The sequence below is a fragment of the Siniperca chuatsi genome, linkage group LG6 (genome assembly GCF_020085105.1).
Source record: "Siniperca chuatsi isolate FFG_IHB_CAS linkage group LG6, ASM2008510v1, whole genome shotgun sequence".
NCBI classification, from domain to species: Eukaryota; Metazoa; Chordata; class Actinopteri; order Centrarchiformes; family Sinipercidae; genus Siniperca; species Siniperca chuatsi.
The window spans coordinates 30,199,775-30,216,012 of NC_058047.1; the positions used below are offsets into that span (position 1 = coordinate 30,199,775).

At 38.6% G+C, this 16,238-nt stretch overlaps 1 protein-coding gene across 6 annotated transcripts in view; it reads left to right on the forward strand.

Moving 5' to 3' along the window:
• Positions 1-14,902, forward strand: part of nfic (nuclear factor I/C) — an 80,523-nt gene extending 65,621 nt beyond the window's left edge. For 4 of the 6 annotated variants that reach the window (XM_044199028.1, XM_044199026.1, XM_044199025.1 and 1 more), the window contains one exon: positions 1,859-14,902. In XM_044199028.1, coding sequence (XP_044054963.1) covers positions 1,859-1,983 — 125 coding nt within the window. In that variant the 3' untranslated portion in view covers positions 1,984-14,902. The remainder of the gene's footprint in view (positions 1-1,858) is intronic. The other 2 variants (XM_044199029.1, XM_044199024.1) reach the window with 1 other exon arrangement.
• Positions 14,903-16,238: the final 1,336 nt, after the last annotated feature.

The following is a 16,238-nucleotide window of genomic DNA, read 5'->3' on the forward strand; positions in this document are numbered from 1 at the left end:
GAATAACATAAGATATTATAAAGAGTACAGTCTAAACCTGCTCTATAGAAAAAGTGCAATGAGATAACTTCTGTTATAAATTGGTGCTATATATATTCAATTCAATTCAGTTTATTTATATAGCGCCAATTCATAACAGAAGGTATCTCATTGCACTAAGTTTGGATTGTGTTGTTGTTGCTGCATTGCAGTGCCTCTACTCAAAAAACAGCTCAGCTTACAACTAGGTTGTTGGGGATATTTAATGTGATTGAAATCCAGTCTCAGTTTCAATTCAGTTCTGTTGGTTTTGATTAGTGAAACATGTCAAAATTAACAAGAGAGTAAATTATGTTGCAAATAATTGATTGCATGTTGCAAATTTGGTGAAACAGGCTGCTGAATTAAAAATACTACAGAACAGCGTCACCATGTTCAAATCCGACAAAAAAAACCAAATGGAAGTTTTGTTTGTGCTGAATGCTGGCAGACTATCAATGCTTGTAGGTTAATTGCATGTCACTCTCAGATGGGTCCAAAAAATTTTGGTCGCAATCTGTGTCAGACTGTATGATTTCAGTTTTGAGGCATGGCAGGTGGAAATACTCAGAATGTTTACTTAAGTAAAAGTAGCAATAGTAGTGTTGAAATACTCTGTTACAAGAGTCCTGCATTCAAAACTTTTCAGTATTAAGTAAGTACAAAAGTATTAGCATTAAAATATACTTAACGCACCAAAAGTGAAAGTACTCATTATACAGAAATCCCCATTTCTGAATAATATGTATTATATTATTGGATTATAATTATTGGTGCACTAATGTGTAAACATCACTAATGTTGCAGCTGGTAAAGGTGGTGCTAATTTTAATTACTTTATGGTCTGCCAGGTGGCTTAATCCATAAAAATACATCAAAACAATTTATTAGTTTATTATATTTTGTATTAATAATAAGTATAAAGTATCATAAGATGGAAACACTCAAGTAAAGAATAGGTACCTAAAAATTGTACTTAAGTACAGTACTTGAGTAAGTATTTAGTTCTTAGTTATATCCCACCACTGTGGCATACTGTGTGATAAATGGCTGTTGAATGGTGGCACAATTATGGCACAATAGTATACAAGCAGAGATGTGTAATAAACTCAAATTATTTATTTGCACTGCTCTCTTGTTTTGAATATGCAGCAAAAGGCAAGCTTTACCCATAACACTGGCATTTTGTATTTATTAAAAAATGGCCCTTAGAATACTGTAGATAATTGACTTCCCAAGTGTTATCTAAAGGTACTTTATACAGTATGTGCACAATATCGGGGTTAATAAAAAGGTATTCTTCATCAATTACCATCACCATATTCAGATTGGTTGGTCTGTTGGTGTTGGTCGTAGCAATAGTCACTTTGTGATAATTCAGTCTTACATTTCTGACACAGTCAGAATTTTGACAAGCCTGCCTTTGGTCTCCAAAGCTGTAAATCAGCTGTCAGTGGAGGTGTTGCACAGTGAGATGTAAGAGCAGCATTTTTGATTGACAGCCAGAGGTTTTCTCTTACGATAGTCAACTTTCATCAGGGACAGCCCAAAATTGCACAGTGTATAAGGGGCCTTTAAATGTAAAGAATTTTTAGCTGCAGGCTAATGGCTGATGAGCTGACTGGACACAGCTGAGCTGGGTGATTAGACACCTGGGTGGATGCTACATACAGAGTACTCTTATGTACTTGGGTGAAAAACTTGACAGGCTTTCAGTTTATCATTGCTATTGACAGAGGTAAATCAGCAAAGTTCTATGTTCTTTTAAAATGTTTAAAATGTAGGCTGAGGTTATACATTTATAATCTACATTTTAATTGTGTGTTTGTCTCTGTTCCAGTCTTGGTATCTGGGCAACTGAGTGAACTCTGGAGGAAAGGTGATTGTCATGGCAGTACTGTCCTGGAGGAAAGGAAACAATGTTGTCAAGACATTGCCAGAGGAAAAATATATTCAGCTTTGTAGAAGCATAATGTGTGGTCATACACACACATATGTGTATGTATATGTGTATGTATATGTATATATATATATATATATATATATATATATATATATATATATATATATATATATGTATGTACCCAGAAGAGACAGCCTGGATGGAAGAAGGATGCTGCTCTCACTCAGCCATTTTGCAGCCACAGAATGAACTATGCTATATGACACTAAATGGTTCTCACAAATGACGTGAGTTGTGATTTTCAAGTCAAAGTAATGGAGTGATGCAGATGATCTGCAGACCAGAACTAGGCCTCAACACACCAGATCCTATGAAGCCTGTAACCTAACTGTGTCCCCAGGATGAGGCCTGTTTCCCTGGAATGGATGTCAGCCTTTACCCCTGTACCCTGGGTGTCTCTACACTAAATCTAGTGTAAGGCCTCTTCCCTGGGACAGACATAGACCTCATCCCCCCTCAACACCCAGAATGCCCCTCTCTGCTACAGGTGCTGCTTATAATATATGCAAATAAGCCTCCCTTATTTTCTGAAACGACTACAAAGAGAGATCCTATTGTTAATATGTAATGTTTCTTTGCACATTTTAATGTTATTGATACATCTGAAGAAAATTAAGAGTTGAAACAGTGCAGTTTTTTTCTCTCTTCCCACCAAAAGACAGAGGCTTTGTCTTTTTTATTGACAATCATCTGCCTGAAACCATTAAGTTGCTTTGCTAAGCTCATGTTTTTAAGACTGATTGTGCTTTTTTATCAGAAAACAATGAGTAATAGTGGAATATAAGAGCTATAGTCATGCCTCCTCCAACACAACACACAATGCTACAGTTGGACACCAGTATAGAGTTAGGCCCAGTGCTACTGGTATCAGGAGGAACCCTCATTAGCAGAGGGCATCTTTTTACATGAATATCCTGCTGCTTCCTTCCCTTCCCTTCAGATGCTGGTCAATTTGTCATGACAGTGCTTATCCAAACGGCCAAAGGCACAATATTTGGAGGAGACATGTACCTTCCACAAAGAAATGTCTCAGTAGAACTGAGAAAAGGCAAAGGCACACTAAAACCAGGATCATGTGGCAGCACAGCGAGCAGTAAACTGGCTGCTGAACTCAATGTGTAAAACTGTAGCATGGTGTGTGTGTGTGTGTGTGTGTGTGTGTGTGTGTGTGTGTGTGTGTGTGTGTGTCAGAATGTGAATATGGTTCCTGCATTTCCACACTCATCCCTGCTCTGTTTTGAGGAGATGTTGTGTTGAATTTGTGTCTCAGAGAACACAATGACGGGGTTTATACTTATGTAGGTAGATTAGAAATAGATATAGTAGGCATTGCACTATTCTTGAGTTAAAATTACTTTTTGAGAAAGGTGCAATGATGTGGCATGTTACCAAGCTGGCAGGCTGTAGTGTGTTTTTCGTGCAGGTCGTGTGCATACTGACTTGACCTGAGCACAAAATACAGGTTTCTTGTCCAGCCCTGGAATGAGTAGAGGTGTCCCTGACAGGTTCTGCACTGTATAGCTCAACCCCAACCCAACCTGAATAATCTGTGGAGGAACAGTAGCAGTAAGGTTTGGTTTGGGGTTCAGGCAGGGGTGAGCTGGAGACAAATGAATGGAAGGACAGGTTAGCCACAGTGCCAGGGTTGATTTCAAGTCAAACCTTGATGGTTTACCACTGGCAACAAGCAACAAATCAAGCATTTAAAACCAGAGCATGTAAGTCATGAGGTAGCTTTTTTGTGCTCAACCTTGACAAAATATTTGCATTATGACAGTGCTTTAGTGAGGCAAAACCATATTCTCTTGTGGCTGGCTTTTCACAGCTTCATTTAGTCAGTCTTTTGAAAGGCATTTAATAGCTTAAACCTTATATGCTGTATTTTAACAATACAATACAATATTCTTAAACATTTGACAAGGTTAGCATTAAATAGAATCCAAACATTAATCCTTATCCAAGGTAATGGCGACATCTAATACCATATGTTCATAGAAGTAACAAAGAGCAAGACGTCAGTTCAAGGGATAGCAACAACTATGTGTAGTTGTCAAAGATCTGAATGCAAAATAAAATCCTGACTCAAATTATAAAACACATCATCATTGATATCTCTATGTAAAATTCAATACAAACTCCAAATTCAACATTAGTAGAACATGTGCACCTTGACCTTTTGATATTTCGTACACTATCTCTTTGGTGATGGAAACACTGAATATAAATTTTTACTTAATACTTTATAATATGTGCTATATTTTAATCTACAAGGCTTTGCAACTATAAAGCAGTCTAATGAAATTTGTTGCCTAGGGATGTGGATTGGTGTTTCTGTGTTGAGGTGTGATCAGATTGAACGTTAAGCGAATTTTCGCCATGTGTAATTCACATAAATTTGACTGCTGGAGTGTTTCAGCAGTCTGCAGACATTACTCCATGACTTGGTCACTTGCAGTCCCTGTGCAAACAGTAGGGGAGAAGTCAAAACATTATTATTTTACTTGTTATACAGCAGTGGTTTGTATCTTGAAAGGTATTTTCCTGATCTGGAAAAATAAAAGGACAAAACCAAGTATAATCCAATATTTCTCACCACTGCTGTGGTCTGAGCAGCAAACCTAATGTACATCCACTTAGGAAGAGGAGTAGAGCAGTGCGACACGGTCAGTGGAAATATTTGATTCATACATTGGTTTTGCTCTGGGAAGACATTTTAGAAAGTTGACAAAGTTAGAAAGTTTTGTGGGATCACAAAAATACCTTTGAAGATGCAACCCGTTGTAGTAAAACTCAACTTTTTGATTCAGAGTGCGTGGTGAGGACACAAATGGGACTATCCAAACAGCCAGTGTACCGACTGTACACAGCCTCACTAGCTTGCAACGTATGCATCGACCATGTGTGTGGAGAGTTGCTGTGTGTTTTTGTATTACAGCTCAGGCAAAACCACAGTTCGGTCTGATATTTTCCTCCAGTTTTTGTCCTTTTTCCTCTTACCTCTTTGCATTGATAAATTTTAGTGTATAACAGTGTTGAAATAAGTGTGATAAGGTGAAACATTTACAACTTGCATAGAAATGTCTCCACTTGATTTTGCGCCACCTAGAATCTGCGCCTTTTCGGCCCACAATTCACTTTGCGTTCAGCCTGAACACTGGTGTCTGTCTTTTCCTTTTCCTTTACCAGGGTTTGGGGTTAAAGTTGACAGCAGTCTACTAGGGGTTCAGATTTTGTACTTAAGGTGCTGATATGAGCTGGGTTTTGGTAGGGCAAGGTTTAAGGTTTTGGTTAAAGTTGGCTTAAAGCTGATGTATACTGCATGGTCCTGCCTTGGTCGCTGTGCTGACCTAATGAATGCATGGCTCAAACTGATGATACCTCTTCCTCTCTATCCTGCTCTTCCTCCTCCTCCCCCACTCTTCCTCCCTCTGTACTCTGTACTACATCAGAGAGCAGTGGATGGAAGGGCTGTCTATTTCTTTAAATTTTAATAATAGCCCTGTTGTTAAACTTCTATTTTGCACGATATTTCAGAAAACACATTATGTGCCTTGCCTTTAGTTAAAGAACAATAATAAATTATGTGAAAGTGATCATACTTTTCATGGTACAGCTTGAAGCACTTAAACAAAAAAAGCTGCATGTGTGATTGCTTGACATTAACCAGTGTAGCAGGTACACAGTTTTAGTTTAAACAGTGGCAGTGTATTAACTGCCAACTGAGATACTAGCTTATGTGTAAGCCCAATGAAAGCTTTCATTAGCTTCAGCAGAGGCTGGGACAGCGCTTATTCTTCTAACCCTTCTACTACCATTCAACTAAAGGCACAGCAATTTTTTACATTGTGAAAGGAACAGTATGACATTTTGGGAAATACACTTGTTTGTGGTTATACATAGGGGAGATTATATATGGGTTATGAGCTGCCCTCCAGATGCAAACACCTGTTATTACATGGCCAAAGTTCTATACTTCATTTGATCACATGACACTGAATCATCTCCATGACAGCTGAGCAAACTCAGATTGTCAGAAAGCTCTGAAAACGCTAGTAAGTGGACATGAGAGAAGATTATTTTGTCAAACTACTGTTTCCAAGTTCAAGAATGAACTGTACACATACGTATGTCATCGTCTTATTCTGGGTAAAACTAGAAAAAAACTGTAGTTCCCAAAATGTTGGACTGTTCTTTAAGTGTTGATTTTTCAATGACATAATTTGCCATAATAAGGTGTTGATCGTACTCATAGAGCTGAGCTGGTTCAGTGGCTCTGCTGTTTATAGTGTTGGCTTATAGGTGTGTACCAAGTTAAATTGACATTGGGTCATTCCATGTCAAATCAGAGGTTTTTGTTTACATTTTAGATTTTGTTCAAACCTTATGTATATGCTATTTGAGAACAAAAAAAAATTGGTTAAAATATTTCGGCTGCATTTTGAGAATTGCATAGTTTTTTGCCACTGGGAATGAAAATATGCATTATCTTATTATATCTATATATCAATATCTTCTGACATATAACTCCTAGAGCCATTAAATTTGGTAGGGGCACAGATAAAACCGTGTACAACAGATCCAAATGATTGAAAAGTACAAGCAGATGTCATATTTTTCATTAGTGGCCCTTGAAAATGGAAAAGAGTGCAAAATGGGTGGTTTGGCAGGCAGTCCCCTAAATTATATAAATATGGATGTTTTCATACTTCCAGCTAAAAATACAGTATTTGATTGATGTAATACCAAATTTCAAGGGATCTAACAAACAGAATCCGACATATGGCAAGTATGACAAGCCAAGGTTGTGATTTGTTGCCTTTGCGAGATGCCAAAATGGCAATGTGGATTCATTCCTAGGACCGAAATTTGTTTGAAACAGGGTCTATATGTGAGCATTTTGTGTGGAGATTAATGCTATACTACAAGTAACAAAGGATAACAATGATGCAAAAAGGTGATTATTCCTCAATTGATTGTACATCTTTTAGATCTGTTGTACAGTTTTTTTTCTGTGCCCCTACCAAATTTCATGGTTCTAGGAGTTATGTCTGAAGATTTTGAACCCTAAAAATGGTTTCCCACCTAAGACGTTTATCTCTGTCTGACACAGAATGACCCCAGTGATAGACACATCACTCAGTGTTGAAAATTAGACGTGTGTTGTCCCAAAATGTGGGCAACAGTGTGTTGTAAATGAAACATTATTTTAGAGTATTGTTACAGTATGGCAACCTTGGATCTGAAAATAGCACTTTGCAAAAGTGAAAGTAAAGTCTGCGTTGCAGTGTGTCAAGCAGGGAAAGGACCGCCAAGGCAGACAGGATGATTTCAATGATTTACTAGAGAACACAAGGTTTACATGGGTAGTCAGGCAGGCAGAGATAAAAAAAACAGGAAAACAGTCCAACCAGGCAAATGAGTCCAAGTGGGAGCAGACAAAAGTCCAAAAACCAAAACACAAGGACCAAAGGCCAGGCCGCTTAACAACAGTAACAAAGATGATCTGAAACAGAACAAAGGAAGAACACTAAATACACTCAGGTAGGGGAGACAACGAGACACAGGTGAAACCAATAAGGGCAAGCAATCAAAGACAGGAAGCAAAACTACAAGACACATGAGGGAGGGAGAATATTTCAAAATAAAACAGGAAACATCGATCAAAAACATGAAACTGAGGAAAACCAAAACTAAGAGGTAGTGCAGGACATGGCAGTCTGGTGGTAAGTCCTGCCTAAATGTTCACAATAAATCAAAAGCCATTTTCAGAGATGTTGCTCAGCTCTGTCTACGTCCCGTTTAAACATCAAGTATTAAATACATGCAAACACATTTGATGGTATTTATTGCAGGGAAAAGTCTTATACTATATTGTGAATATTTTGTTAGGTATTTAGCCAATGTGGCCAAGCCACTCAATCCCATCTAATGGAAACATGTTAAACATGGTCTGGTTTGGGTTTCAAGGCTCTGCAGCTCTATGATTGGTCATTAGTACACCGTCCATTTGCCTGTATGATGACTTTGACCACATGACTAATCATGTGACAAGATACTACAAAAGGCCATAGATGAGTTTGAGTTTCATATGGATGCATGCACTTAACACTATTCTTACTCAACTTGGCTTTTAGGTTATTTTTTAGTTATTTTTTGAGTTGTTATTATTGTGTTGCTTGTAGAATTATAGTTTTAAACACAGCAGTGTGTATAAAAAATATGTACAACATGGACTTATCAGTTATAAGAAGGATGTATAGAATGTTTAAGTCTATCGTGTTTGTGCGTTTTAGCTTGGCTGTATTAAGATGGGGGCCAAGCCACAGAGTAAGGCACCCATGAAATTGGAAAAGTTGTGGGTGGGCTGGTAGTATAGTTTAGGCATGTGAGGGATGATGAATGATGATGGGTGAAAATGGTAGTGGGAGAGAGACAGTCTTGGAAGTCAAGTTAAGTTAGGGTGAACCAGAATGTACCCAAAGAGTGCATACCGTCACTAAGGCTGCCCAATCCTCTAAATGTGTTATTACAATAACAGACAGTGTTTAGAAAAATCTGCAACTGCATCTGGACACAGTGATAGACACTGATATCACGCTGATTAGCAGTTGGCAGCAATATTTAGAGTACCTAAATCCTGTCCTGAAATATTGGGGCTTGTATAGAATGAATTGTGCAAAACTACACACTGGGTGAAAATTTGGTGAAAATGTAATGTAGGAGAGTGGTAAGTAGAGTTTCACCAAAAATTAAAAATGGCAGAATATTTGTTTAGTCAGAAATGGACATAGACTATACTGATAGTAGATATGTCTTAACCCAACATTCACAGTTCAGGAAGGTAGGAGTAAAGGTGTTCACCGTTCCAATTTTATACACAATACAAAATGGACGGTCAGACCTGGTCTGAATCGACCCAAGGATAATTAGATCCGATCCAAAATCTGGTGGACGTGAACAGTCCCAGAGAGAGAACAATAACACTGGCAGCAGCATGATGCTCTACCAATTAAAAAAGAGTAATAAATGGCATTTTTCCTGCACTTCACAGTTTGCACTCTCTGTCTGCTTAAAAAACACATTTTTCTCCTGTGATAATGATGATGCACCATGTGATCAGAGCTGATGGAGAGTCTGCTTGGATCCCTCAGGTATTAGACATATTGACACACAGACCTGAGACCTGCAGCAATACAACGAGACCCTACCAGACTTGGCTGACCCAGGTCCTGGGTCAGGTCTTGAATATTAGCAACTCAGTGGACCCATGAAGACCTCTTGTTAGGAGTTCTTTCCAAAATTATGAGCCAGAGTGACAAGTAGTTTTTAAATGGTCACATGATTGTGCTATTGCTACAGATGCATACCTGAAACAAATATTTGTTTCTTTCCACAAAACGTTATTGAAATCTGATCAGTCCCGCAGGATCAAAAACAGAAGCTGCTTGCCGGAGGTAATAATTCAGAGCTTTATGTTTACTGAAGAGCTACAACAGCTTGGGGTGAAGTTGATTTTAGTACTGATTGTGATCGTTAAACTTGAAAGCAATTGGCTAGATTCACGGATACCAGGCCAAGTTGTTATTACAGTTTCATGTTCGCTCTCCCTCTTTCAATCAAAGATGTTTTGGCTGTAATAATGAATGACCATGGTGATACATCCAAGTCTGTGTATCCAGCAACACCAGGTATAAAGCTGGATTGTTGTACTCAAATGGCTGCCATTTAAATCTACAAGCAAAAAGATAAAGCAGAGTATTAACCCATGATAGGACCGGCTGTGATTCACTCAGTTGTGGTGTGTGTGTGTTTGTGTGTTTCATGTCCTTATAGCCTGTTGGGGACTTTAACCTGAATGCACACTAACCCATGGTGTCATCGTGCGGACAAAAATGGAGGTTTCCATGGGTAGAGACTGCTTTTTGAGGGTTAAGACTTGGTTTTAGGGTACAAGTTACACTTAAGGTTAGGGTTAAGGTTAGACATTTAGTTGTGATGGGTAAGGTTATGGTAAGGGGCTAGGGAAAGCATTATGTCAATGACTGTCACTGATAGTGAAACAAAGTTGTGTGTGTGTGTGTATGTGCGTGTGTGTGTGTGTGTGCGATTACGTGCTGGTTGCCTATTGGCAAATGCACTACAGGAATAAAAGGGAGAACGTCTGGGCCCACAGACAGAAAAAGATAAGTCTAAGTTTAAAATAAGGCTGGACAGAATGGAAGACAACTGAAGTCTCTCTAGTTTGATCGCTCCAGTTCAAATTTCAGGGGGTAGACACAATAACACCAAAACCGGTTCAATATAATACTGCACAACTCAATACAACATCAAAAGCTACAGTCAAAAATTGCCATGCATTTAAATCACCTCTCTTACACAGCTCAAAAAAGAATATTGTAAGACTTGCAAAAGTTATGTATATTGTAGGGCTGATATAGTGGATTACAGAAAATTGTATTGGCTTTGTGGTTGTGTCTCCTCCAGCTGATGACCAAGATCACTGTGCACATTATACTTTGGAAATCTTATTACAGCTTCATATTGTCTACCAGAAGCTCTACCTGTAGCCAAGATAAAAATTGATTTTAATTCTAAACCTTAACCTGTAGAGATGACACTTGCACTACTTAAAGGCAGATGGCTTAAAAGCAGTGTATTTTCAGAGTTTGGTCATATTTTGGATGCATGGCTCCTGCCTGTCAGGAGAGGTTTGATTCTGTGTTGAAGCAGGTTATGAAGTGTGAATCCTATTCATTTCTATTCCTCTCTACTTTTTCGCTATCACTGACTACCAGACTGGCAACAGAAAATGCACAAAGAAAGCCAAATAGCTTCCCTACATAACACCAGCCAACTGAGTGGAAGACTAATCCACTGTGTTCTAAAGGTGTGTCTGCTAAATGGAACAAGACATACAGTATGCCCAGGTCTCTATATCAAACCCACTCTAACAAGTTAAAATACCATGCAGCTCTCAGTAACTACGGCATCACTGTTGCCAATCGGTTGCCAAGTGGACATTTCTTCCAACCCTTGTGAGAGGGGAAGTTGTGTAGAAAAGTCCAATTGAGGAATTAACAATAATCAACTTAAGTGTGTTCAGGATATATGGAAATTCCCCACCTCAAGTCAAAAGTGTTATTGAGGTGAGAATAATGTGTTCGTCATGAAATTGAAGTTGGAGAGAAAACAGTACACATCAGTTCAGCCTCTCATGCAAATGTTGTTCTCTCCTTGGGTCAAAGAACGTTGGCATGCAAACTCATCACTTTCTCTGCTCTATTCAAATAAACCAGTAGGTCAACAGCATGGGGGAAAAAACTAAAATGATTTCAACAAGCAGTGCCTTTGATTTTACTGCTAGTTTAATTTGTGCTTTGCAGTACGTTCAAAGACTCCATGGTCGTGTGAGACACTTCAGCATAGGGATTGATGCTCAGTGTTGAGAACATCACCATCCCTGGCCATGGAAGATGGGCTGTGCAGGTCCTGAGGTGACAAGCCATAAAACAATCCAAAGAGTTGAAGAAAGTCTAGAGGAAACACTGACAGACTATTTGCATTTTGAGGGAAATTAATGTTCAGTGGATTCACGGTTCATTTTAGGTTGGAATATGTTCAGGGACTACAACTGTGTCCTATTTTCACCTCCTTTCAAAGTTGCACTTGAAAAACACACATTTCAAATGCAGCCAAAAATGTGATGATACCACTTTACAAAAAGGTACTAAAAATTGTGAATAGTTACCAAAGACAGAGTAGGGAACTAAACAACTAAATGCTAACAAGATGATTAACAAGTATTTCCTGAATAGTGTTGAAGCATTAGCAGTAGTGATCCAGTGTCTTAATGATAACTTCCTTTATCTGCTTTATCTTTAATTCAGCATACTGACCTCATAGGATTTTTTCGCAGAAGACATTTTTACACGTCAGTTGGAAAAGCACAGGTGCAGATAATAAAGTGAATTCCATTTAGCTGCTTCAGTTTTGTTGCATTTTGTATGCTGGCTCACTGTCACTGCTCACACTGTCATGGCTTACTAGGACACTTAAAGAATGGAGCAATTGTTAATGATATTAGTAACCCCTGTGATTTTCCTACAATGACGAGTCAAAATATCTACTGTGATAAAGGCCTGTCGCCGATTAACTCTAAATCAGGAGCTAAATGTGACGTAGCATAACATCATTGCATTATTGTTACACACATATTAGTTACTGTAGTAATTGTTGTAATATAGTAAAATATATTGCTGCAGCATACTGAGTTGTTACTTGCATCATTGTAATGAATGGATCATTACTTGGTCATTAATTCACCATTAATTCATATTTTTGTATGTTTTTATGGAGAAGGCACCATTAGATCATGACTGAAACATCCCTATCCGCCCTTTAGTGACTGTTCCTATGTTAAACAGCTTTAAGTCAACAATTTTGCAAGGACTATATTTTTAACCACATTCCAATAGTTTTAGGCTTTGCAGATGGAATGAAAACAATACAGTCCACACGGTCCAGATACTAAGTGTCACTGTTATTATATTGTAGTATGTAACATATACCATAAATGTTGGCAGTCAAAACATTAGACAAGAAAGATGACTGAGGTTATCCGAGTTTGTGCTTAGTTGTGAATGCAGCTTTGAGGGAAATGTCCTGTGCTTGGTATCAGTCAGTTATATTATATTATATTATATACTTAATTCCACATATATATTAACTAACAATAGTGTGTGCCAAGTAACAATTCAGTATGATGTGCTACATAACGTGAGGGACACATAGATAGAGACTAATATGTACATAATAAGATGCAGTGTTTAGTCATTGATTATGTGCTATTTAGCCTTTGATCCAGCATTGATTCAGCATTTGAGTTATTCAGGAACTATTTGTTAAGTAAGTATCTATAGGAACAAATCATTGCATACTGGTTCTGTTTAGTGTTACTACCACACCTTTATGTTGCTTAAATTTGGAGCCAGTGTGCTGCAGGCAGTTTTCAATATCCCCAATATTAATAAAGTAACCACTGGATTGACGTGATAGTTCAAAATGCTGAAGTGGAAGTGGGAAGCTGCTAAGCTGGCATGATTGTAGTTTTTCCTGATGGCAGGTTGAAAAATCAACAATCATGCTTGCTTTGAAATTTGAAATCTGTTGACTACATGTTGATTAAGATGTCATTTTGGTGTTCCCTCTAGATTTTTCTTGACTCTGTGGTACAAACCAAGTGCTGTTCTGACCACTGTTAGCACTGTTAACCAAACAATATATCTGGGTGACTCCTGTTAAGATGCATTATATCAGAATCATAACTGCTTTATGATTGTGATTGGTGGGTTATGGTTAGTATTGTAAGTGGTTGTAACTGTAACTGAACAGTAGTACAGCTGGTGGTGATTCCTGTTTAGTTGACTGTTGGATATCTAAGAATTAAGTTTTGGGGGGATGTTTTCATAGGGGGCTCTTTTCTATAAACTGTTAATGTTATTCAACATTCTACCCTACTGCTGCTGTTGCCTGAAAACCTTGTAACTTCAGTGTAACTTATGTGTTTATTTTGCTGTTTCTTACTTGAATTGCAAGTTTGCTTTTTATTTTTTAATGGCCCTTCAAAACCAATTCTGTAATTCAGACTCACAGCAGTTGAAAATCTTTCTTAGCTACTGAAAATCTGATTTTGTAGACCTACAAGTTTTCCTCTGATAGTGATGCCATATTGATTCCTTTCTGTATCTGCGGGTGCATTGCTTCTGCACACTGTTTACTCCATATGCTGAAGACAGTTTGTAATGAACGAAAGACTTGTTTCTCAGAGAAAATTTTAATGCAGTCTCATATTTTAAGGATTTTTTTCTCATAACTTTTCAGATATTATAGTAAAGGACTGCTTTGCTTGCTTCCAGATATATATCCCTTACATCAGAGAGAACATAGGCATGATCAGCTTTCATCAGTTATTGCATGACTACAATCCACACAGACCACAGTCCTTTCCACATTAACTGTACATCAGGACATTATATAGTTCATTTAGCTATGGGATAACAACCCTAAATCTTTGGCAATCAATGATACAGTTCCCCCCTGACCTGAGTCTATTATTTTCTATAACACCTCAGAGGGCATTACCATACCATGGTCACTTTCCAAAGAACACATTAAAGCAAATCATCAGTACTATTGCTAAGGTTACTTGTAGTCTAACAGACTATACCAAGACTTTGTTGTCTAACTTGACTAATTAACTTGTCCTAATATACAATTTTAATTGATACCTGACAGCCAATCAGAAACAAGCAATAATGCATGACTTTGTAACCCAGTATAAGAAAATAATAGACAAGGTAGAGACAAGTTGTGTATCTTATGTCCAGGTTGGGAGAGCTGGCGTGCTGACATTAACCCTGGCCTGAGATGTTCACTGTGGAAAGGGCTGCTGCTCTGGACTGGATGTAGTTTGTAGCAGCTTTAACAAGAGTTTTAAGTACTTTTTCCTTTGGATGTTTTTCGGCTGAAGCAAATGTCAATAATCAACTTTATTTTAATGATGTAAATTGTTCCTCTAAGACTGCATTTAGACAGGGACAAGAAAGGATGTCAACGCTGTAGCATAGTTATGTCTTCTCATGGCCATCTAAACTGAAGTCATGGACTGAGAGTTGTCTGTTCAGGGTTGGACTTTCAGTTCCTGTTTGAATGTATCATAGTTTGGGTGACAGCTGTCTGAACCAGTGTTTCTGACCTAATGTTATTCATCTGCTGTGGGGGATATTAACATCTTTGATAATATGTCATTATAACCATATTTAGCCATTGCTATCAGCAAATGCTGATGAATTCATTACTGGAAATGAGTATCTTTCCCTATGCAAAAATATACCATTAATAAACAAGCTATACCATAAGTCAGCCAACAGATCTGTTCATTTCATTCATATCTAATCATATCATGATGACCAACTGGCAGCAGAGGAGTTGAAGGCAGCTTGGACAGGGCCAACAAACTTAATCTGTTCAGATTCAGGTCAGATTCGACACACCTGCTCATCCCCCCCTCTAACTCAGCCACTGTCTGCCCTCAGACTCCTCTGAGTCCACTGCTCCCCCCTCCTCCATCTTCCTGGAAGAGTCCTACTCCCCCCTCAACTGGCTCTCAGGCTAACAGCACTCTCCAGACTGATGACTCCCCCGCCTGTAACTTCTGCTGTGTGCCTGACTGCTGACCAGGTGAGAGGACAGCTGATGAAGCTCCACTCAAACAAGGCTGCATGCCCCGATGGCGTTTGCCCCGGGGTGCAAAAAGCCTGTGCCCCCCAGCTATGTGGAGTCCTTCAACATGTCTTCAACCTGAGCCTTCAAAGTCTTCAAAGGGTCCCTGATCTATGGAAGACATCTTGCCTTGTTCCTGTGCCAAAGATGCCGCATCCCAGTGGCTCCATGGACTAGAGACCGATGGCATACATACATACTGAAGACCCTGGAGAGACTGGTGCTGGAACAGCTGCGGCCCATGGTAAGACCCCTCCTGGACCCCCTTCAGTTCGCCTACCAGCCCTGGCTGGGAGTTGAGGACGCCATCATCTTCCTGCTGAACCGCATCTACACCCACCTGGACAAGCCGTCAAATGGGGAGGATCATGTTTTTTGACTTCTCCAGTGCTTTCAACACCATCCGGCCAGCCCTGCTGGGTGAGAAGCTGGTCAAACAAAGGAGTACCTTCAGCGAAACACTCATCCCCCCAAAAAGCACCACAGAGCGCCATAGGAAGTCATTCCTGCCTGTGGCCATCAAACTCTTTAACTCCTCCCTCTAAGTGTCAGTCTATATGACCCTAAGTCACTAAACTGGACATTGGATCATTAACATCACTGCAATACTTGAAATAATTGTGCAATATTCTCTGTTTTCAGTTTAATATTCCCTGTTTATTGATATTTATTAATACATTACTGCTGTGCAATATCCACCGTCTCATAATCATCTTAATATGCTACACTTGACAGTACTCATTAATGCACTATTACTTATTACTTATATTATTATATTGTATTATACCATACATACTTATCAACCTCTAAATCCACTTTGGTACTTACACTTATATTAGCTTTTATACTTATACCACTTTGTACTTAATTTATCTTACCTGTATTATAGTGTATTATATTTTGATTTGCTTAGTACTTCTATTCCTTCTATTCTCAAGTGTGCATTAATGTGATAGTGAGCAGCTGTAATGAAAGA